The sequence below is a fragment of the Watersipora subatra genome, chromosome 5, assembly GCF_963576615.1.
Source record: "Watersipora subatra chromosome 5, tzWatSuba1.1, whole genome shotgun sequence".
NCBI classification, from domain to species: domain Eukaryota; kingdom Metazoa; phylum Bryozoa; class Gymnolaemata; order Cheilostomatida; family Watersiporidae; genus Watersipora; species Watersipora subatra.
In genome coordinates, this window is record NC_088712.1 from 36648349 (window position 1) to 36671458 (window position 23110).

The window sequence follows — 23110 nt, forward strand, 5'->3', positions numbered from 1 at the left end:
CATTTTTATATATACTATCATTGATACATCAATTGCCCCAAAACCAAATCTCACGCATTGCCCCACTCTTGGGTTGGCAGGTCTGTATGTAACCGAATAAAGAAATATGCATTATAATATTTCCTGTTATCAAATCATGCTTAAACCAAATTAATTTAGGCTGTGGAACCCATAAAACCCAATACTAGCTCCTCCTGTATTTTTACTAATCACTACTACCATACTGGTTACAAGCAATGTCGCATGTCTTGGCGTATGCTCTACGATGAAATGAAAAATAATATGCCAAAGGCTACTAGCGGTTGCTCATAGTTGACAGAAAAGTTAACCTTTTTGCAAAAAGGTGCAAGCAAAGCTTTCTCAAAATACATTGTAGACATGAAGGTCTGAAGTATTTTTATGAGAGATTGCCTATAGGGAAGTCACATCACACATTAAAGTTAAATGCACACCTTGTCATCAAACCATTGGTTCAGGCTGTGGAGAGCTGGAGATTTTGTCAGTTTGCTTTTGTTTGCCACTCACTACTAGCTGTGAAGTTAATTAGACAGTTTGTAACATGTTAAAAAACTGGGAACCCCTATAAACACAAGCACAAGTTTCAGGATCCTAAACAGTCACTATTGAGGTTTGTCTCTTCTACATTCTGATTGCCTTCCTATCCCCGTTGCTGAAACTTGTGGGCAGAACAGACAATCATATAGTTATGCTGTCGCAATTGAGTTCTTAGATATCGCACAGCTGCAGAAAAATCTTTGCCAGCTGTCCCACTAGGATATTGTGAATGTTGAAGTTTCTTTAAATATTTATAATACACAGTTACTCTTTCTATACTTGGCACAATGCTTAAAATAGATTTATAAGTATCTTAGCTTTCATCAGTTTGTGTTATCAGAGTGTATGCACTTTCGTTAAAGTGTGTTAACACAAAAAAAAATGTTTTCAAAATAATACTAAAATTGGTTTGAAATTAGTAAAAAAAACTTGAAGTTGGTTTTTTAGAAATGAAATAGTTAAAAGTTTAAATGGTTCTAATCGTGTTATTGCACCTTTTTCTCAATTAAACTATAGATAAAAGAATAATAATAAAAAATAACTGTAAAAAGAGACATCTGTTTGATGCTTTTATGCATGTGTTAGCAGACTACAAAAACAGCTGTTATCTGTAAACATATTTTATTACTGAAATAATTTAACTTAAAATAACAATACTATTTAAAAAAAAAACATTTTCTGGTTTTCACGTGACTAGTTTTGGAAAATGTATGATTTTGCTATTCAATTATTCTCTTTGGCTTGTGTTTCATTTGTTATAAAATCTTATTTTTATAAAGCCGAAACAACAGATGTTTTAACAATGTAAAACCATATTCACTAATTATCATGTAGGTATATATCAATATAATAAAGAGTAAGAAATAGGCTATCACGAGTGTAGAAATATCACGAGTGTATTATTAGAAGAAAAACACTCACTTGGCTTATCTTGCTTCTATAAGTGTTTCCTTGGCTGCCAGTAAAACGTTTAGTCAAATGAGAAAGATAACCGTGATACAAAATAGGCTGACTCACTGGAAACTCCAATACTTATCGTCGTCATTTTGGAAAATTTATTGCTCATGGGAAAACTATCGGCTTTTGTAGAAGTTTCCATAACGCTTATGCATTTTTCTGGAATTTCCCATAGGCAACAAGCGCTACCACAGTGCTAAATATTAACCTTCGATGTTTGAGTAGGTAATCGACCTCCCGTAATGGTTCTTAATACTTGATTCGTTAGAAACAACGACTGTTAAATGTTGGAATTCCCATGAGTCATGACAATTATAACTGACCGACGCTGGAGAGTGCAAAGCAAATTACTTACTGGCTGACGTTAGCTGGCCGAATGACTACAGTTTTGGAGCTACATGTAGTTGTATCAGCAATGATTCTTTGAGAAGACTTCACTCTTTATATACTCAATGTTTGGGAACTTAAGTTTCCCCTTCAGCAAGGAAAGGATTTGAAACAACTGTGATTACCTACCTATGTCTAGACATTATAGAGCTTTGAAATATGATATTGGCAAAACTTGAGTTTATGGCTAAAATCTAACCAAACTTTAAATTATATCAAAAACTTGAAATATAAAGCAATCAATTAGAATTACAGTCTGGAACGCAAAAAGTTTTCTCTTTGTTTGTATAGAATTCTCTTGTTTCAATCCGCCCCTATGTACAAGAAGTAGGAAAATGGGTTTTTTTAGGAACAGGAAAGCCGTTTGCTAGAATTTCTAAGGTATTTGGTAGAAAAAAAGGGCTAGTAGTGAAATTATATAATATTGTAGAATATGAATGTCGTTGCATTAGCTAAAGTAGTAAATTGCTTTTTAGAGAAGCTAATAGTCTTAAATTTGGCTACAATTTAGCAGAACAATGATCAAACATCATGTAAATCTTACTTCTTTGGAGATGTTGGTAAAGCAATAAAAGCAAATAGAATCCTGTGAGTATAACCTAAATGTAAGGCATCAGCCTTAATAATGCTGTGTGAGAAAGAACAAAATCATATGTATCAACTTTGGCAGCATTTGAAAAGCCTGTTGCTATTGGTTAATCCTGTGTCACTTCCTTTAGCAGATATTAATAGTAAATTTTAGCAGATGCTAATAGCTTTGGTCTTATATAAATAAACACTTCTGTGACTAATGGCGATTGTAGCCTAGTGCTCTAAAACTCCTGACCTGAAAACAACTGGTCGATGTTCAATTTTCTAAAATGGCGACTGTTGGTAACAGAAATAACATTCAACCTTAAATTAACTTTCAGTCATCAAAGTTAATTTGCCACTAGACTCGGACATGTCTAGCCAAGATACCAGAGCCGTTAATTAGGCAACAATGCACTTAGGTATCTCACATCGTTGAGGTTCTCATGCTACATGCCTGGCCAAAGTCGCTGAGTCATCGTTTGTGCACTAACGCTTTTAAAAAAAGCAAGTATTACACTGGATCTTTGAAGAATTGCTCACACAGATTGCTTAGGAATACCTATGATTTGTATATTCTTTTGAGCTGACTTGTTATTTGCTAGGCTAAAACACTGTTCTATAACAGAAGCCTTTTTGTGAGGATTGACCAATCGATGAACTTCACGTTGGACGCCTAACACAAACTATTTTGAACCAAAAAGACACACTATCAGCAATATAAACACATGAATACAAAATACAGCATTACCCTTATTTACATTGCATGCAGGACTTTTCCTTTGGCACACACTGTTACAGTAGCTGTCAGGTAAGTTTGGTTTAGTATAGAGAACAGTCTGATTTTGTGAGACTATTACAAGTAATACAAGTTGTACAACATGTAAAGTGAAAACCCAATATAGTAAATAAGAATATATAGACACACAGGCATTAGTTTAAGCAATGATATACAGCCCAGATTGCAGAGTCTTTCCTCTAGAGTAGAGGAAAGACTCTGCAAGAACAAATTAGTTTCATTAGTAGAGGCACCACTGCATTTAGCTTTTGATTGATGTCATTCTGAAGAGATTTTTGCTGCCATGTTCAATGAAAGTTGTTACATTCCACACTCAAGAAGCTTGGATTCTTCTGTATCTACCTCCTGCTGCCAGCATCTAAAGCCAGGATTGGCTAATGTTCAGATGAGACAGCGCCGTGTACTGTAGCCTCCTTTACTGGGAGTTAGCTCGCTCCAGTCTAACACCTTCCATCCTCCAATCTAAATGGATACCTCTTGCTATTGTATCACCACCGGCTTCAACAGCAACTCTAATGTAGATGCAATCACTGATGAGGTAGTTGCTCGACTCAACTTCACTATGAGGCACAAACTGCGGACATCCTGATGCTATGTTCATCTCCGTCTGTGGTCGACGAAATGAGGAGCTATCAGAGTCAGGCTGCAAACAAATTGATAAACAACATTTCGGTATGTAATAAAAACCTTCAGCTTGTTGATGATTACTTACACCAATAAAAAGTTAAACACCTACATAAAAAGTTAAAAGTTAAAATAAACACCTACATCTATTCAATTGTATCTAGTTATCTATTATATCTATCTATATATATATTTCTCAAAGTATGTCCGTGTGTCGTCGTATGTTGTGTGTCTGTCGGTTTTCGGGCTATAGATCTTAAAATCTTGGTTTTCTGCATTCTGATGGATTTGAACTCTCGACGATATTTTAATGTTTTACCACTGAGCTAGAACACCATAGCGATCAGATACGTTTTCATATAAAGTATACAGCATGCGTGTGCTAATTATTTTAGCCTTAGGTTTTTCACCAAAGTTTTTGAGATTTGTTTGCCTCGGAGCTTAAACATAAATTCGGTTCTCAATTAAACTGAAGCATGCGCATTGCAATTAGCAAAGATTGGAAATGGATAAGCATTTCACGCTTCGTAAATTTTTTACAAAAAGGGAGAAACCATGTGGGACGCCTCCTCTACCGAAGAAATTTGCTAGGGAGTTAACCCTTCCGGTCGAGTTACCCTACATTGTTTTGGAGGATGAGTTTCCTGTAAAGATGTAAAGTAAACAGGCCATTGCTATTCATATTTTCTTTTTCTTCGATTTTTGATTTAACTATCTGTTGCATTTCTTTGCTATTTCATTATCTATTTTTGCAATTTTTAATATTGTATTTTAACCTTTAATGCTTTCGATGGTTTAAAAGCCAAACGTACAAAATGTTTACTTTTGCTTTCTTTTTCCATCATCATAAATATAAAACATTTTATTAGAATTAAACATGATCTATATATACCCGTTTCTATTTATAGTACGCAGTATACAGTAAAGCTTATGGTGTAAAATGCTGAAAGCATACTTTACCGAAGTATATATCAGACTTTACCAAAGTTTTTCTCATCTTAGAACGGATTAAAATCTACACAATTCTATTTTAATTGGAGAAATTGTTTCGGATCTCGAAAAACTCGGTTAGCAATGCTAGAACAACCTAACGCATAACCAAACCTAACGGGTAACACATAACCACCTTTTGGAACGGATTATGTTCGAGAACCAAGGTTCGTTTACTAAAAGTACGGTACGTTACTAAAAGATATACGTCGCTGGAAGTTATGAGCTTGTAAATTTACAGTGGTTTGAAAACATTTACAGTTGTTTTATTTATTTTTAATTTAGTTGTCCTGCGCAAAACCTTTTTCTCATGAAATGAAGTTTGAAAGTTACAGTTGTTAAGTAAAGATGTTAAGTTGTTAAGTTAAAAATGCAAAGTAAACAGGCCATTGCTGTTTATATTTTCTTTTTCCCACAAGTTTTGCTGCAACTATCTGCTGCATTTTTGGCTGTTTCATTACCTATTTTTGCAATTTTTAGCATTGTAACCTTTAATGCTTTGGATGTTTAAAAGCCAAACATACAAAATGTTTACTCTTGCTTTCTTTTTCCATCATCATAAATATAAAACACTTTATTAAAATTAAACACGATCTATATATACCCGTTTCTATTTATAGTATGCAGTATACAGTAAAGCTTATGGTGTAAAATGTTGAAAAAAATACTTTACTGAAGTATATCTCCAAATTTACCAAAATTTTTCTCATCTTGGAATCTATTAAATACATGTATTCTCAGAAGTTACACATTGTCTAATACCTCCAAAGAAAAGAACCTGTTCTGCACAAAATCATTCCCTCATGATATAAAGTTTGAAAGTTGCAGTTGTTTGACAAAGTTTGAAAACTTTTACAGTTGTTTTTATTTTCTTTCCTAATTTATTTCAATTACAGAAAACATTCTCTCATGATATGTAGTTTGAAAGTTAGAATGATAAATGTTGTTATATGTTAAGAACAAATCAATTTTCAGTCCAAAGACTTTTATTATTTTTTCTATATTATTTTCTATATTATTTTTCTATATTTTCTTTTTTATTTTTTATTACCCAGGCAACGCCGGATTGGTACAGCTAGTTATTACTATAAATATAAAACTACTAGCTGTACCACCCGGCGTTGCCCGGGTAATAAAAAAGTCTTTGGACAAAAAAATTGATTTGTATTTAACATATATAACAAAATTTGCCATTTTAACTTTCAAACTATATATCATGAAAGAAGTGTTTTGTGTATTTGAAATAGGTTAAGAGAGAAAATAAAAACAATTGTAAAGGTTTTCAAATTTTGTCAAACAACTGTAACTTTCAAACTTTACATCATGAAGAAATGATTTTGTGCAGAACAGGTTCTTTTCTTTGGAGGCATTAGACAATGTGTAACTTCTGGGAATACATGTATTTAACAGATTAACAGAAGAAATATGACAGAATATGGTAGTATTTTGTAGTTGAAATTTTATTAGAACAATGTCTGCTAAAATTGGTTGAATGGAAAAATAATATTAATAATAAAGACTGGAAACAAACTAAGTAATAATAACAGTGATAAGAAAATGAATAATGTTCAAACTTCAAACAGATATTATACTCCAATTATGTTTAAAAATGCAAGTTGAAATAAAAACGATAATGCAACAAACTTTAAAAACTTATATTATAAACTTCAAAAGTTATACGAAGTTTATAAATGTAATAAGATAATGAAAATCTATCTACCTATATACATGTATATATTTCCCAAAGTATGTAAATGTATGTAAATATAAGGGAATAAAGAATAACTGATACTAACGATAAATCTTACAGATAATCTTACATTAATCTTACAAATGATTGCTGTAAAATTTGAAAATAATTACAAAGTACAAATTGGTTAGGTTTATAAGAAAAGATGTGTAAGCTAATAGCCAAAGTGAGCACTGAAAGGAACTTTTTTGAGACACGCGTATAATGAACGAAACATTCGGCTGCTGAGAAAAGGAAATAGCCGCTTTTAATGTACTATAGTGCTATTAAAATAAACGTTAAACAACAAAATGAAAAATATTCATACAAACCAAGATGTTTTAATTTGAACTAAAAGAAATAACATCAAAGAATTTTTAAAATTTTTTTGACGTAACAAAGATTTTGTTTGTATTTAATGATTGGGGAACGCAAAGTTCCTAAATTAAAATAAAAAAATCATAATGTAGCTGGGAAAACGTTTTCTGAGCAGCTGGAATAAATTAGTAACGAACTAAATGTAGATGTAAAATAAATAACAAGTATGTACCCTAGGACACTTATGTATTCGCGGCATCTAACTTTCGCATTTTCGCGGGAACATACTCTCGCGAAAATTTCATGAGCGAAACTAAACTATCATAACGAACGAGCGAAAACGCGAAACTAAATGGCTTTGTTCATTGATATTCACAATAAAATCGTCATATTAAAAATGCAGGCAAGTTTCGTGTGTGGTTGGCTCATTGGGCAATTTTTGCTAAACTCATTATAGCTAATACACCGACTGAGCAGCATGGCAAAACAAATTAAGATACACGTAATAAGTTTTTTTGGAAAAGCCTAGACAAATTAGGAAGATGATGATATTAGTTTAGTCATTGAATTTGTAACTGATGAGGATGACAGTCTAATAGGGAAAGTCATCAAGTTGAATAACAATTATTGTGGTGATGAATTTTATTACCAACCTAAAGCAATAACAACCTGGAGCCATGGCCACCGCGTGCTATAAATACTTGAATTCTAATATTGGTACCACATAGGTCACTGCGGGAGGGACCTTGACGTCATTGATAGTCCAGGAAACAAATGGCAACAAGCGATCAAATTGCATTATTGATATCGCCTACACATTTCTACCTGTGGTTCACAAATAAAAACTACCGTACTTTTCGGACTATTAGCCGCTACTTTTTTCTGATGATTTGAGCCATGCGGCTTATACCAGGTATAAGGGTGCGGCTAATCTGTGGCTTTTTCTTTAACCGCTAGGGCGCACTAACGGGAATCTCCAATTAGTGCGCTTCTAGCGGTGAAAGAAAATACGAAACAATGCCTCACGGTACTGTCCCGTTAGGCGCTAAGTTAAAAAGCGTCGGATAATACGAAACGGTGCCGTTCTCCACTGTTCCGTTTTAAACAGGAAAGTTGCTGCCACGTTAAAAAGCATAGTCCTTAGTTCTGCGGCCTATTCAAAGGTGCTTCTTATGTATTGTTTTATTATCGTTTATTGGAAAATAAAGCAGATGCAGCTTATATAGAGGTGCGTTTTATAGTCCGAAAAGTACTGTAGTCCCAAATTGAAAAATATTTCATAGCAGTGAACTGGACCTGAGGAATCTAATGGTGTTTGTTCCACTGCATTTATTTTCACATCACTATATTTTCGCACTCAACAGAGCTGCGAAATTAAGTTGCAGCGAAATTTTACTCTGTATGCTACTCACGAAACTAAATACTAGCGAAATATAAGTGTCCTAGGGTAAACTGCGATATGTCGATGCAACGTATATCTTTTGGTAACGTATATAATCGGTATGAAAATCCCCAAATTTTAAGTTCCAGATACATTATTAGCCCAAGAAAAAAAACTGAGGAAGCATCGTGTTGCATAAACTAAGGCCCCAAAATATTTCTAAACAGACGCATAGTAAACGAGTGGGCGAAGTGCTGAAATAATTAACATGCGCATGGGTTATGGGGTATATGAGAACATATTTGATCACTATGCCGTTTTAGCTCAGTGGCAGAGCATCCGAATAAAGAAACTTGTTAATGCATTTGCGGTATTAGTCGCGAGCTCAATACCATCAAAACGAGGAATTTTAATATCAAGATTTTAAGATCTATAGCCGGAATGCAGACATACGACGACACATGGACTTTGAGAAATCTATATAGATAGTTATTAATAATATAGGTAATTATTATAACTATTACAATTAGTATTTACACAACGAATAAATATTGATCACAATCAAGTTTGTATGTAAAGTTTTTGTTTTTCGAAAGAACACTAGAAAAGTAGCCATCAGCGGGCATGAAATGTGCTTCAAGAAAGTTCCTGAAGTTTATTTAGAAACCACATCAAAGGCTTTGTATTACTTTATTTGAATGATATATAATCCCACGAGCAAACAAGCGGAGCGAAGTGTGGGAGTTTTTATGATAAATGCATGTGCACACAACTTACGAAAATTATTCATCAACAATGAGACGAACCCTTGGCTAGAAATTTCATCAACAAATTTAAGCATCGTTTTGGAAAGTCGTTAAAGTATAATAATGATACAAAACACATTTAAACCTATTTGAATATGTTACCAAGTCTTTGTAAACCGTCGGTACTATCTTCAAACTTACCCATCTAATTGGATTATACCCAAATAAACAGATTAATTTAGACGAAAATTGCTACAAAACGCTTGAAAAGCTCGGTTTAATAAAAGTTAAGACCAAAAATTGAAACGCCAATAAAGCCGTGCGACAGATAGTAGAACTATTTAGCAGTGCGCATTTTATGAGAAAACCGTGCTCATTTCATCAGTCTATGGCATTTTTTACTTGTAATCGAATTTATTCGAAGGTTTCTGTAATAAACGTAGACCATTTGAGGCGTAGACCGATTTACAGGTACGAAATTGTGGTACACAGTTTATCAGGCTGTGTTTTTTGTCCAATCACCGAAGGTTTCATTATTTGAAACGTTAGCCGAAATTCTTTATAACTTATGTACAAGCTAGGGCCGAACTACAGCGCCCCTTCATGACGAGAACATTTTTTATTTTGCTATAGTTTTATACGCGTGAATGCTCCTACTCGCTTTCTGTTAAAGATCGCTTATCAAAACCATTCTACATTCAACGCAACCAACTTTCAAACTGTGTATAGTACAGAATAGCTTGCCATTTTACTTCTAATTTTGCATTTCAGAGTTATAATAAACATATTTCTTTATTGTTGTTGAATTACATACATTACAGTAAATTAGGCCTATAGCTTTCTAACACTTTTATAACAGCTTTTATTTTGCTGCAGTTTGCAGAAACCTTCCAGACGCGTGAACGCTCATAATTTTTCAATTATTGCTGCATTACTATATTAACAATATTGGTTATTTTAATAATATCAGTGCATTTTACTTATAATATTGGCCAACATTGCATTTCTCCTATTGCAAGCGAGAAATATAAACGTCTAATATTTTCCTCTCATTGTTGTTGTTTGTCATGACCAAACACTTTTTAAGTAAATTTTCTAAAAACCTATAAAAATACCACAACTTCTCGATATTGCTACCTATGACGTTTTGAAATGTAAACAAAATTGTGTATTGGTTTTCTATTATTACTATATTAATAAAATTGATTATTCTAAGAATATCAGTGCATTTTACTTCTAATATTGGCCAATATTGCATTTCTCCTATTGCAGGGGGAAAATATAAACATCTTTTCTATTCATTACTGCTGTTTGTTGTATATAATAACACCCACACCCAGTACATTACAGCTACCATTGCAGTTATCTTATTGCACTGCAGAGCCATTTGATTGCTAATATTGCATTTCTCAACCATTAGTACCCTTTCTTTTTTTGCCAATATCTCTGGCCATCCCGTTGGTCGTGGGCTGTATGACAGTGGAATTTCTAGTATATAATAGCCAATGTTATTATCAGGAAGGGTACTCAAAAAATTTACCTGTCTTAACCAAGAATTACCGTAAAACACCTAAATATTTGAATATATATTACCATATTATAGTAAAACTCCAATAACCGCTTTTATTTAAATGCCACCTCTAATAAAATGCCACTATAGAGGAAGGGCTGAAAAATGCATCACCATGGCCTCAACTAAAGGCATTAGGGTAACTTTCCTTTTTATTCTGATTATATTCTTTGAATTATGAAAAAAATTACGCCTGTGCTGAAACAATTAAAATTCTCCTTTGTCAGTGAGGCACTTACTAGAAAAGTTGCCACTTTGTTGAGGCTTGGGTTTCTTGGAGAGAGCAAGGTGAAGGTCACTCTCTGTCTGAAAGGGAATTCTAGAAGTTCATCGTATTGTCCTCTCATGACGACAAAGAAGAGGCTCAGACATTTCCCACGACCGAGTCCATCACCATTTATGTATGCCTGCAACAATAACAACAGTGACAAATCAATAATAGACTGTTTAATATAATAAATAATAATATAACAATAGTATAATATAATAATCTTAATATAAATCGTTAATAGACAGTTTATCATTATGAATTTTAGTCATTACAAAGTTCCATTCTATCTTGTTGACTTGTGACAAGATTATAAAACTTACAATATTAAATAAATTTAAAATGACAAAAAATTTTGATTTAGCAAACACACTACTACAAATAATAACTAAAATAAATAAAACTAAATAAACTCTATTTTGATAAGTCAAGGTTGCATAAAAATTATAAAGTGTTTTTCTGTTTGCAACCCGTAAATATGCCCATGGAACATGATAATTACTCGATTTGAAGATCATGTGCTGCAATTCTCAACAAAAGCTTCTTGATTGAAAATCCAGAGAGTCAATTTCTATGTAGATTTGTTTTAGCTCTAGTGGAATGGCTAGAATAGCCCGAGTAGAATGGCTAGAAAATTTGCATATTATGAAACAGTATGAGTAAATGTAATAAAATGAAATGAAACGAGATGAGTAAAGCATATGAGTAAAAGATATGAGTAAAGGATATGAGTAAAGTATATAAGTAAAGTATATGAGTAAAGTATATGAGTAAAGTATATGAGTAAAGTATATGAGTAAAGTATAAGAGTAAAGTATATGAGTAAAGTATATGAGTAAAGTATATGAGTAGAGTATATGAGTAAAGTATATGAGTAAAGGATATGAGTAAAGTATATGAGTAAAGTATATAAGTAAAGGATATGAGTAAAGGATATGAGTAAAGGATATGAGTAAAGTATATGAGTAAAGGATATGAGTAAAGGATATGAGTAAAGGATATGAGTAAAGTATATGAGTAAAGGATATGAGTAAAGTATATGAGTAAAGTATATGAGTAAAGTATATGAGTAAAGTATATGAGTAAAGTATATGAGTAAAGTATATGAGTAAATGATATGAGTAAAGTATATGAGTAAAGTATATGAGTAAAGTATATGAGTAAAGTATATGAGTAAAGTATATGAGTAAAGTATATGAGTAAAGGATATGAGTAAAGGATATGAGTAAAGAATATGAGTAAAGTATATGAGTAAAGTATATGAGTAAAGTATATGAGTAAAGGATATGAGTAAATGATATGAGTAAAGTATATGATTAAAGTATATGAGTAAAGTATATGAGTAAAAGATATGAGTAAAGTATATGAGTAAAGGATATGAGTAAAGTATATGAGTAGAGTATATGAGTAAAGTATATGAGTAAAGTATATGAGTAAAGTATAAGAGTAAAGTATATGAGTAAAGTATATGAGTAAAGTATATGAGTAGAGTATATGAGTAAAGTATATGAGTAAAGGATATGAGTAAAGGATATGAGTAAAGTATATGAGTAAAGTATATGAGTAAAGTATATGAGTAAAGGATATGAGTAAAGGATATGAGTAAAGTATATGAGTAAAGTATATGAGTAAAGTATATGAGTAAAGTATATGAGTAAAGTATATGAGTAAAGTATATGAGTAAAGTATAAGAGTAAAGTATATGAGTAAAGTATATGAGTAAAGTATATGAGTAGAGTATATGAGTAAAGTATATGAGTAAAGGATATGAGTAAAGTATATGAGTAAAGTATATAAGTAAAGGATATGAGTAAAGGATATGAGTAAAGTATAAGAGTAAAGTATATGAGTAAAGTATATGAGTAAAGGATATGAGTAAAGGATATGAGTAAAGTATATGAGTAAAGGATATGAGTAAAGTATATGAGTAAAGTATATGAGTAAAGTATATGAGTAAAGTATATGAGTAAAGTATATGAGTAAAGTATATGAGTAAATGATATGAGTAAAGTATATGAGTAAAGTATATGAGTAAAGTATATGAGTAAAGTATATGAGTAAAGTATATGAGTAAAGTATATGAGTAAAGGATATGAGTAAAGGATATGAGTAAAGAATATGAGTAAAGTATATGAGTAAAGTATATGAGTAAAGTATATGAGTAAAGGATATGAGTAAATGATATGAGTAAAGTATATGATTAAAGTATATGAGTAAAGTATATGAGTAAAAGATATGAGTAAAGTATATGAGTAAAGGATATGAGTAAAGTATATGAGTAAAGTATATGAGTAAATGATATGAGTAAAGTATATGAGTAAAGTATATGAGTAAAGTATATGAGTAAAGTATATGAGTAAAGTATATGAGTAAAGTATATGAGTAAAGGATATGAGTAAAGGATATGAGTAAAGAATATGAGTAAAGTATATGAGTAAAGTATATGAGTAAAGTATATGAGTAAAGGATATGAGTAAATGATATGAGTAAAGTATATGATTAAAGTATATGAGTAAAGTATATGAGTAAAAGATATGAGTAAAGTATATGAGTAAAGGATATGAGTAAAGTATATGAGTAAAGTATATGAGTAAAGGATATGAGTAAAGTATATGAGTAAAGTATATGATTAAAGTATATAAGTAAAGTATATGAGTAAAGGATATGAGTAAAGGATATGAGTAAATGATATGAGTAAATGATATGAGTAAAGTATATGAGTAAAGGATATGAGTAAAGGATTTGAGTAAAGAATATAAGTAAAGTATATGAGTAAAGTATATGAGTAAAGGATATGAGAAAAGTATATGATTAAAGTATATGAGTAAAGTATATGAGTAAAAGATATGAGTAAAGTATATGAGTAAAGGATATGAGTAAAGTATATGAGTAAAGTATATGAGTAAAGGATATGAGTAAAGTATATGAGTAAAGTATATGATTAAAGTATATAAGTAAAGTATATGAGTAAAGGATATGAGTAAAGGATATGAGTAAATGATATGAGTAAAGTATATGAGTAAAGGATATGAGTAAAGGATTTGAGTAAAGAATATAAGTAAAGTATATGAGTAAAGTATATGAGTAAAGTATATGAGTAAAGTATATGAGTAAAGGATATGAGTAAAGTATATGAGTAAAGTATATGAGTAAAAGATATGAGTAAAGTATATGAGTAAAGGATATGAGTAAAGTATATGAGTAAAGTATATGAGTAAAGGATATGAGTAAAGTATATGAGTAAAGTATATGAGTAAAAGATATGGGTAAAGTATATGAGTAAAGGATATGAGTAAAGTATATGAGTAAAGTATATGAGTAAAGGATATGAGTAAAGTATATGAGTAAAGTATATGATTAAAGTATATAAGTAAAGTATATGAGTAAAGGATATGAGTAAAGGATATGAGTAAATGATATGAGTAAAGTATATGAGTAAAGTATATGAGTAAAGGATATGAGTAAAGGATATGAGTAAAGGATACGAGTAAAGGATATGAGTAAAGGATATGAGAAAAAGATATGAGTAAAGGATATAAGTAAAGGATATGAGTAAAGGGTATGAGTAAAGGATATGAGTAAAGTATATGAGTAAAGTATATAAGTAAAGGATATGAGTAAAAGATATGAGTAAAGTATATGAGTAAAGGATATGAGTAAAGTATATGAGTAAAGTATATGATTAAAGTATATAAGTAAAGTATATGAGTAAAGGATATGAGTAAAGGATATGAGTAAATGATATGAGTAAAGTATTTGAGAAAAAGATATGAGTAAAGGATATGAGTAAATGATATGAGTAAAGTATATGAGTAAAGTATATGAGTAAAGTATATGAGTAAAGGATATGATTAAAGTATATGAGTAAAGGATATGAGTAAAGTATATGAGTAAAAGATATGAGTAAAATATTTGAGAAAAAGATATGAGTAAAGTATACGAGTAAAGGATATGAGTAAAGGATATGAGTAAAGGATATGAGTAAATGATATGAGTAAATGATATGAGTAAAGCATATGAGTAAAGGATATGAGTAAAGTATATGAGTAAAGGATATGAGTAAAGTATATGAGTAAAGTATATGAGTAAAGTATATGAGTAAAGGATATGAGTAAAGTATATGAGTAAAGTATATGATTAAAGTATATCAGTAAAGTATATGAGTAAAGTATATGAGTAAAGGATATGAGTAAAGTATATGAGTAAAGTATATGAGTAAAGGATATGAGTAAAGTATATGAGTAAAAGATATGAGTAAAGGATATGAGTAAAGGATATGAGTAAAGTATATGAGTAAAGAATATGAGTAAAGTATATGAGTAAAGGATATGAGTAGAGTATATGAGTAAAGTATATGAGTAAAGTATATGAGTAAAGTATATGAGTAAAGGATATGAGTAAAGTATATGAGTAAAGGATATGAGTAAAGAATATGAGTAAAGTATATGAGTAAAGTATATGAGTAAAGGATATGAGTAAAGAATATGAGTAAAGTATATGAGTAAAGTATATGAATAAAGGATATGAGTAAAGAATATGAGTAAAGTATATGAGTAAAGGATATGAGTAAAGTATATGAGTAAAGTATATGAGTAAAGGATATGAGTAAAGGATATGAGTAAAGGATTTGAGTAAAGAATATAAGTAAAGTATATGAGTAAAGTATATGAGTAAAGTATATGAGTAAAGTATATGAGTAAAGGATATGAGTAACGGATATAAGTAAAGTATATGAGTAAAGGATATGAGTAAAGGATTTGAGTAAAGAATATAAGTAAAGTATATGAGTAAAGTATATGAGTAAAGTATATGAGTAAAGTATATGAGTAAAGTATATGAGTAAAGTATATGAGTAAAGGATATGAGTAAAGAATATGAGTAAAGTATATGAGTAAAGTATATGAGTAAAGGATATGAGTAAAGAATATGAGTAAAGTATATGAGTAAAGGATATGAGTAAAGTATATGAGTAAAGTATATGAGTAAAGGATATGAGTAAAGGATATGAGTAAAGGATTTGAGTAAAGAATATAAGTAAAGTATATGAGTAAAGGATATGAGTAAAGTATATGAGTAAAGTATATGAGTAAAGGATATGAGTAAAGGATATGAGTAAAGGATATGAGTAAAGGATATGAGTAAAGGATATGAGTAAAGGATATGAGTAAAGGATATGAGTAAAGGATATGAGTAAAGGATATGAGTAAAGGACATGAGTAGAGCATACCCTTAAACACATCTTATAACCGGTTCTTGATGTATAGAATGGATGACTATATATGAACATCTGTCGACCTCGAATTGCGTCGTCTTTCCTTTTCTTGTAATCTTCGATTTTCCATGTCATTGTCCCATCATAAGACGTGGCTTCCAAGTTCTGTAAACAATTTCTTCACTTACTGATTCAATACTTTTAATCAGGTTCTTACTAGCTGGTTAGGCGTTAAAAACTCGGTTGTATGATAAAATGCTGACAAACACAATAAGTGTTTATAGACAAATGTTAGTTTAGCTACAAGCTAATTTTAACAACTCTACTGGTGGCCATAGATGAGTTGCCTATCGTCTGTCATCAGCATAGAGTTCCTTGCCGATTTGGCTAAGGAAATTTGGTAGTCATGATGGTTTTAGGGGTGCTTTAAAGCAGTACTCACTGGACTCTCTGGAATAGATTTGTTCCAATTTCTATTGCTGGGGTAACCTTGTTTTTCTTCATTAGCAATCTCATTTGTTAAGTCGGGCTCTGCGCCTCGAATAGCCATGCTACTGCGCATATGGGCCCACATTGCACCTTAATTTTCCTATAATCTTGTTATGTCATGATTTAATGTAAAATAAAATAACCAAACAAATAGACAAACAAATGGGGAGAAATGTGATGGCTGTGTTTTAAATCAGAGTCTTATTCTATGAGATGCAACTGGTGTAGTGTTTCTGAAGTTTCTTTTGTTAGACCAATCAGTGGGAGCTTGGTGAAGGCCAAAAATAACATACCAAACAGAGTAGACGCTTCTATAACATAAATTCCACTTAACATAAAGAATTTATGTCAAGGTTTTGCTTTTTTCTGTGATAAATTCCATATAATATAGAGTCAAATTTAGTGCAAGTTTTCAAAATCAATTTGAATACGATAGTTCCATAGTTAGCCTTAAAATATCGTTTTCTCTCATGCAATGCTTGAGAGCAAAAAGATAGGCACCGCTCTTACTATAGTAAAAATATATTGTTGTTTTACTTTATCTAACACATACTTTACTTGAGACATACATTTTTCTTTTCAGCATAAACCTAGCAATCTTGTCAAAAGTGAGAAATTGAGTCAAATTGCCATAAAATGTACTTAACTGCTCCCGTAACTTAATGTAAAATCACTATAACCGTTAACCCTAAATCAAGTGCTATAAAGAAGTTGAAAGTGTCTTTTATCTTTAGTATAAAACAAGCCATGTTTAATCGTCTGTCACAAGAAACGCTTAGAGATTCAGAAAAAAGCATAATACAGGATTTGAACTCGGGACAATTAGATTGGCGACTTAACACGGTGACCCTTGACCTACATTTTCAGTTTCAGCTCTGGCAGAACTAGTCTGCATATACTTACTCTCTGTGGGCTTTATTGGCACTCATAATGATCTCTCACAGCAAATAAGAATGCCAGGGTACTACTCTATTTATATAAATCTCAGTGCTTGTCAATTGTCATCCGTATGTCCAGTTATAGCAATACATTTTTAGAAATGACCAATCTACTTCTCACTGGAATTGAATTCGAAATCTTCAATTCTGCAGACAAGGGTACAATCCAACACACTACGAGTCCAATGGGCCATACTAAGGAATAATTGTGCACATACTTATTGCACCGGTAAAGATACGCATGCTTAAAGCACATGCAAAAATACTATTGGTTACAATTAACGTGGTTGAAGATCATGATTGTGTGAGAGATCATGACCAATAACATAATGACTGTGAGCACACTTGTAAGTAAAAGCTGGCTTCAGGTAGACAGACACAGCTCTTGTTATGTTAAAATTAAGACTAGCTCAAGTTATTAGCTTGCCGTAAAACCTCTATTTGAATGTCACTGTTATTTAAACGGCATCTCTATTTGAAAGCTACTATAGAAGAAAGGATGAAAAATAGAGCGCCACCCTCTAATTTAACGCTACCTCCATTCGACCGCCATTTTGATATTCTTTTGTTTTTGTGAACCTACTAGCGGAATGCTTGGCGTTGCGTGCGTATTAAAAATCAGCTTCTAAACAGTGACAGGTAATGTAGTTGCTTGCCATTTGCCATTAGCCTGGCACATAGCTAATGGCAAATTTGAGTAAGCTAGTAACTTACTAATAGTATTTGTGAGAGCAAGCTTTAATGACTTGCGTAACACATAGATCAATGTTTATTTTTACCCATATGTCGACTCATATCACCCGATGATTCGATAAATATCGCGTAGCTTAATTGGTAATATATTTGCCTGGTAAACGGGAGGTTTCGAGATCAAATCCAGCATGAACTTGGTTATTTCATACCTAAGTTTTAATATCTATAGCTGGACAAAATGAAGCACATACACAAACTTTGAGATTTACATATATAGATAATAGCCAGCGATCAGTAGAAAAGTGTAAACCAAATCATACTAATGATGATTTGATTCATCAATAATAATTAATTCTTTCGTTGTTTCCTCTGTTCATATTGAAGATTGTTTTCCAACTCCACAAAGCTTTTCAATTATTTCAAAAAAACTTTGAAAGCAACAACATAGAAATAATTAACAACTGTATAAGGCTAAAAGTAGTTCCTTGTTTTGCTTGGTCTTGATACTTCGACGTATGTGAAAAATGGTTCACATTTATGATGGCATTAGCACGACCAGTTTTAGGTTAATAGTTGTGCTTAGTAAGCAAAACTTTTACGCGTTGCATTTGTACTACATGCAACGTGGAAAAGTTTAGCTTTACCAAAAAATTGTTTGGACACTAATATTGACTAGTTCAGTAATGTAAAAAAAGAGTTGAGGTCAGAAAACACTGTGGAAAGTATTGGACAACCAGAAGATGTTCATTCCAATAAACGCAGCAATCAGAATGGAGCTGGCCGAGCAAACGATGCAAATATTTTTGTTTTAAAAACGTAAATTTCTGTTTCTGCCCGCATTTAATAATAATAATATGGTTTGTTTACGTGACTAGTTCATGAATATATACTTTTAGCATTTGATAAATTATCATTATATAATTTATAAATTTGCAAATTTATTGCATATTATTCGATAGCATCATTGCGGTAATCTGATTGAGGTAAGATTGAGGTAATCTGATCTTACAATGGATCGACGCTCGTAACCACTTCTATTGCACATGAAAAGCTAGTTTTGGCTGTTAGTTTAACTGTAGCAAACATATCAATGAGTGCAATGAACTTTAATGCAGCGTTGTTAAATATAGATATAAAATAAAATATGTCTTCAAATCTATAATGAAATAAAAATTGAAAGCTCCAACAAATTGCAAAGCAGGGCACAGGCTATAATATCATCGCAGATTAATTGCAAGCAATATATGGCAACTGGTAGAAATATTTCTCGGTGCATATTTATTAAAAGATCTTTGAGAAGTTGGAGGTAAGTCAGTAGATTTATTGTATCCAAAATGGTTAATATTGCTCCACCGGAAAAAATAACGCAAAATATAGCCGGCGTTTGGTTTGCCTATAAAAGGGCTAAATTTATCTTCCCAAAATTTTGGACGAGCCTTTTGAAATATACACCATCAGCCTCTATTTGAATGTCATTTCTATTTGACAGCCACTGTAGAAGAGTTGAAAAATAGAGTGTCATGTTATTCAATTAGAGGTTTTACGGGTAGCTGAATCGGTAAGTGCATGAACAATAAAACAAGAATAATATTATTGTATATGTCTCGCAGAAGTAGCTTATAACATCCAAAATTTATCCGTTGCATTTCAATCTTGGTAGCTCTTTCAGTAAGTGCTTTCAATTCTACCTAGATCCACAATAGTGAATATTACAGCATAGGAAGTACAACAACAAAAAGGAGAAATTTGGCAGAAAACAATAAAATGGTAGAACAAAAATACATTTACCAGATTTTGTGGCTTTGAAGATTCCACCCCCAATTGATGGACAAACAGTGCCACAAATTCCGTGTGCTTATCTTTCATCTCTTCCATGTGTCTCCGCAGCTGTTCGACTTCATGGGTCTCAAATCGGCAGTAGTCATAGTAAACGCATTGACCAGCTTCCATCACGCAGTCAGCGTGTGTTCTTTGATGAGCAGTCAACTGAATAATAAATGCCCTTCTTCCAACACATTCTTGATAATTGATAAACTTTATTTGCCGTTAATCAATCAAGCATAAGGTTTCATGCAGTGTTATTATGGCAGTAAGTCACTTCATTGACATGTTTAAATGCTCAGCGGTACCTTGAAATTTGAGTTTAGTTTGTTTCAGCCCAGACCCAGCCTCAGATCCTAAAACTGGTAATCTAAACAATAATTTCTCATTTAAAAGAAAGGAAATAGATTTAAAGCATTTTAACCCTCTAAAACGCTCCTAACGTACTTCATAATAACTACCACAACAGTTATATGTACTATATAGTACATCATATTTTAATGTGAACCGCCCTTACCACTAAAATATAAAACAAGAATTATTTCTAAGACAAAAATTGAATACTGTATCCGTACCTTCAAAACAAACAAATGGCTGAGAAAGAGGGAATGAAGGAAGAAGTCTATACAAGAAACAAGATGTAGCGATAAGTTTATCCAACCTAGTGGGAAAATTCTGAGCCAAAGGTTTCCTGCGGGACAAACCAAGTTTGTGTTTCATTAGTTTAAATTCCAAAAACATTGTTCAGCTCAAATTTGGGCTTTGATTCTGAAAAATTCGTATCTTCTGTGGCTTGTATTTCAAAGTGTCATGGTATAAGTGCTTTGAACAACTGTTTGACTATGGTTTAGCAAATGGGATAAGTCGAAATGTAAAGCTATCAGTCTTGCATTCGATATTCAAAATCACTCAATCTCCAAGAAACTTCTTCAAATAAGGGGAAAACATTGAAATTGTACTGGAAGGAAAGTGGTGACTGAAAACAAAACAGCAGTCTGAAAATGTGTCAGTATGTATAAGTACCCACTAATAATAATATATCTTAGTGCGTATGTAAAAACATCTGATCGTGATTGTAAGGCTTATACCGGTATTTTTCTGAATGAGATTAAACTGCATCAACAAGGTATTCAAGCAATAAAAGGTTGAAGTTTTAACATTGTACTTGACAACTAAAATCACGATTTAGATGGTCATCTAAAAGTACAAGTTTTTAAGCGCGCATCGTAAAGATTGAACAAGTATTTGGTGGCTGTATACTCGAGCTTACAAAACTCCGTATAGGGTCCACCACATGAACAGCAATGTTTTTATACATGGCTGTTTTGCAACAGAAGTAAAGAGGCTAGTGAAATTCGAAAATAATATTTAAAAAATCTGAAAATGAACCTACATGAGATATATTAGTTCAGTTTTAACTACACTGCATGTCTCTATTACCACCTCTACTTCCGAACTCATCCATCAAAAATCCTGAACTTCGGTTCATATTTTTCAAAAGGAGGGAACATTTATAATTGCTTCTTCACCTCAGCTGTCATAGGTGCTTGGGATAGACTTGTAACTATTATATTTCAGTACATTTTTTATGAGCATTTTAATCACGATCAAGTTTTTTTCGATTTAATATTGAAACATCCTGGCAGTCGGATCACCTCAAACATCAAAAACATTAGCATTCGAATGAAGAAAAACATTGCATGCATTCAGATGAGACAAAAAGAGATTAAAAAAAGAGAGAGAATATTCTAGACTTTTAAGCAAGTCTTTGAAAGTCTGACCACTTGACCACTTCCTCGACTGTGATGTTTTGGCTAGTTAGTCTGTTGACTGGATTGCTAAGAGCAATTCTTTTGGTTGGTGAGAGTTATCCAGTAACAGTCCTTTGGTCTATTCTATGGTCAGCTTACCTGGTCCTGAGTAGGGAAGTAGTTCATGCAGCTGGTGCATTGACTTCCCGAGGAACTGGCTCCTTCCAAAGGCTCCTACAAAATTACAGAGGCTATATTTTACGGGCTAAATTACAGCACTGTATGATACAGAGCTTATCTCACGACCGAACAGAGCGAAGCGATTGGTTGGGAGATTTATAATAAATGCACATGTGCACACAACTCCCGAAAATTAATCATCAAAAATGAGACGAACCCTTGTATCAAAATTTCATCAACAAATTTAACCATCGTTTTGTAGAGTCGTTAACGTATAATAACGATACAAAACACATACAAACCTATTTAAATATGTTACCAAGTCTTTGTAAACTGTCGTTATTATCTTAAAACTTAACCATCTGATCGGATTATACACAAATACTCAAATAGACAGATTTATTTGGACAAAAATTGCCACAAAACGCTTGAAAAGCTCGGTTTAATAAAAGTTAAGACCGAAAATTGAAACGCCAATAAAGCCGTGCGACAGATAGTAGAACTATTTAGCAGTGCGCATTTCACGAGAAAACCTAGCCAATTTCACCAGTCTATGGCCTTGTTTACTTTAATCGATTTTATTCGAAGGTTTCTGTAATAAACGTAGACCGTTTGAAGCGTAGACTGATTTACTGGTACAAAATTGTGGTACACAGTTTATCAGTCTATGTTTTTTTGTCCAATCACAGAAGGTTTCATTGAACTATTTAAAACATTAACCGAAATTCTTTACAACTTATGTACAAACTAGGGCCGAACTACAATGCCCCTTTATGAAGAGGCACTCCTCTCGATCTAGCATGGGGTTTGACAATACACAAAAGTCAAGTTCCTACCATGGCTAAAGCTGTCATTGATATTGAAAATTATAGATCTTATTGGAAAACCGCTGTTTCCGATTGAGTGAGTATCCGGTTTGACTCGCTGATTTCTTGCGCTGTCATTGTTACGTAGATACTAGTGTTGTGTTGACAATGATTATAAACTAATGCACCTTCCTGCAACCAACCAGGGACCCCAAAGTTAAGGGTTGTAGGAACGAAAGAAAGTGGGAATGATGAGTGAGGGAGCAACAACATTTATTATTCTATCTCTCTAACAAAATTAAAAGTATACTACACTGCAACTATAG

At 32.2% G+C, this 23110-nt stretch overlaps 1 protein-coding gene across 1 annotated transcript; it reads right to left on the reverse strand.

Moving 5' to 3' along the window:
- Positions 1–3407: 3407 nt before the first annotated feature.
- On the reverse strand, positions 3408–16680 carry LOC137397326 (TNF receptor-associated factor 5-like). Its single transcript, XM_068083616.1, has 5 exons — positions 16549–16680; positions 16122–16271; positions 10866–11033; positions 3743–3911; positions 3408–3466 (listed from the first exon to the last, which is right to left on the reverse strand). Exons 1-5 carry the CDS (start codon positions 16678–16680, stop codon positions 3408–3410), a joined length of 678 nt encoding a protein of 225 aa, XP_067939717.1.
- Positions 16681–23110: the final 6430 nt, after the last annotated feature.

Excerpts from the sequence above, each read along its gene's own strand:
- LOC137397326 (XM_068083616.1), bottom strand. The coding sequence starts at position 16,680 with ATGTGGGCCCATATGCGCAGTAGCATGGCTATTCGAGGCGCAGAGCCC. Across the intron at positions 16,272-16,548 it reads AATCTATTCCAGAGAGTCCA|AACTTGGAAGCCACGTCTTA; the intron begins GTGAGTACTGCT and ends AATTGTTTACAG. Across the intron at positions 3,467-3,742 it reads TGGTGATACAATAGCAAGAG|AGTCTTTCCTCTACTCTAGA; the intron begins GTATCCATTTAG and ends TTGTTCTTGCAG.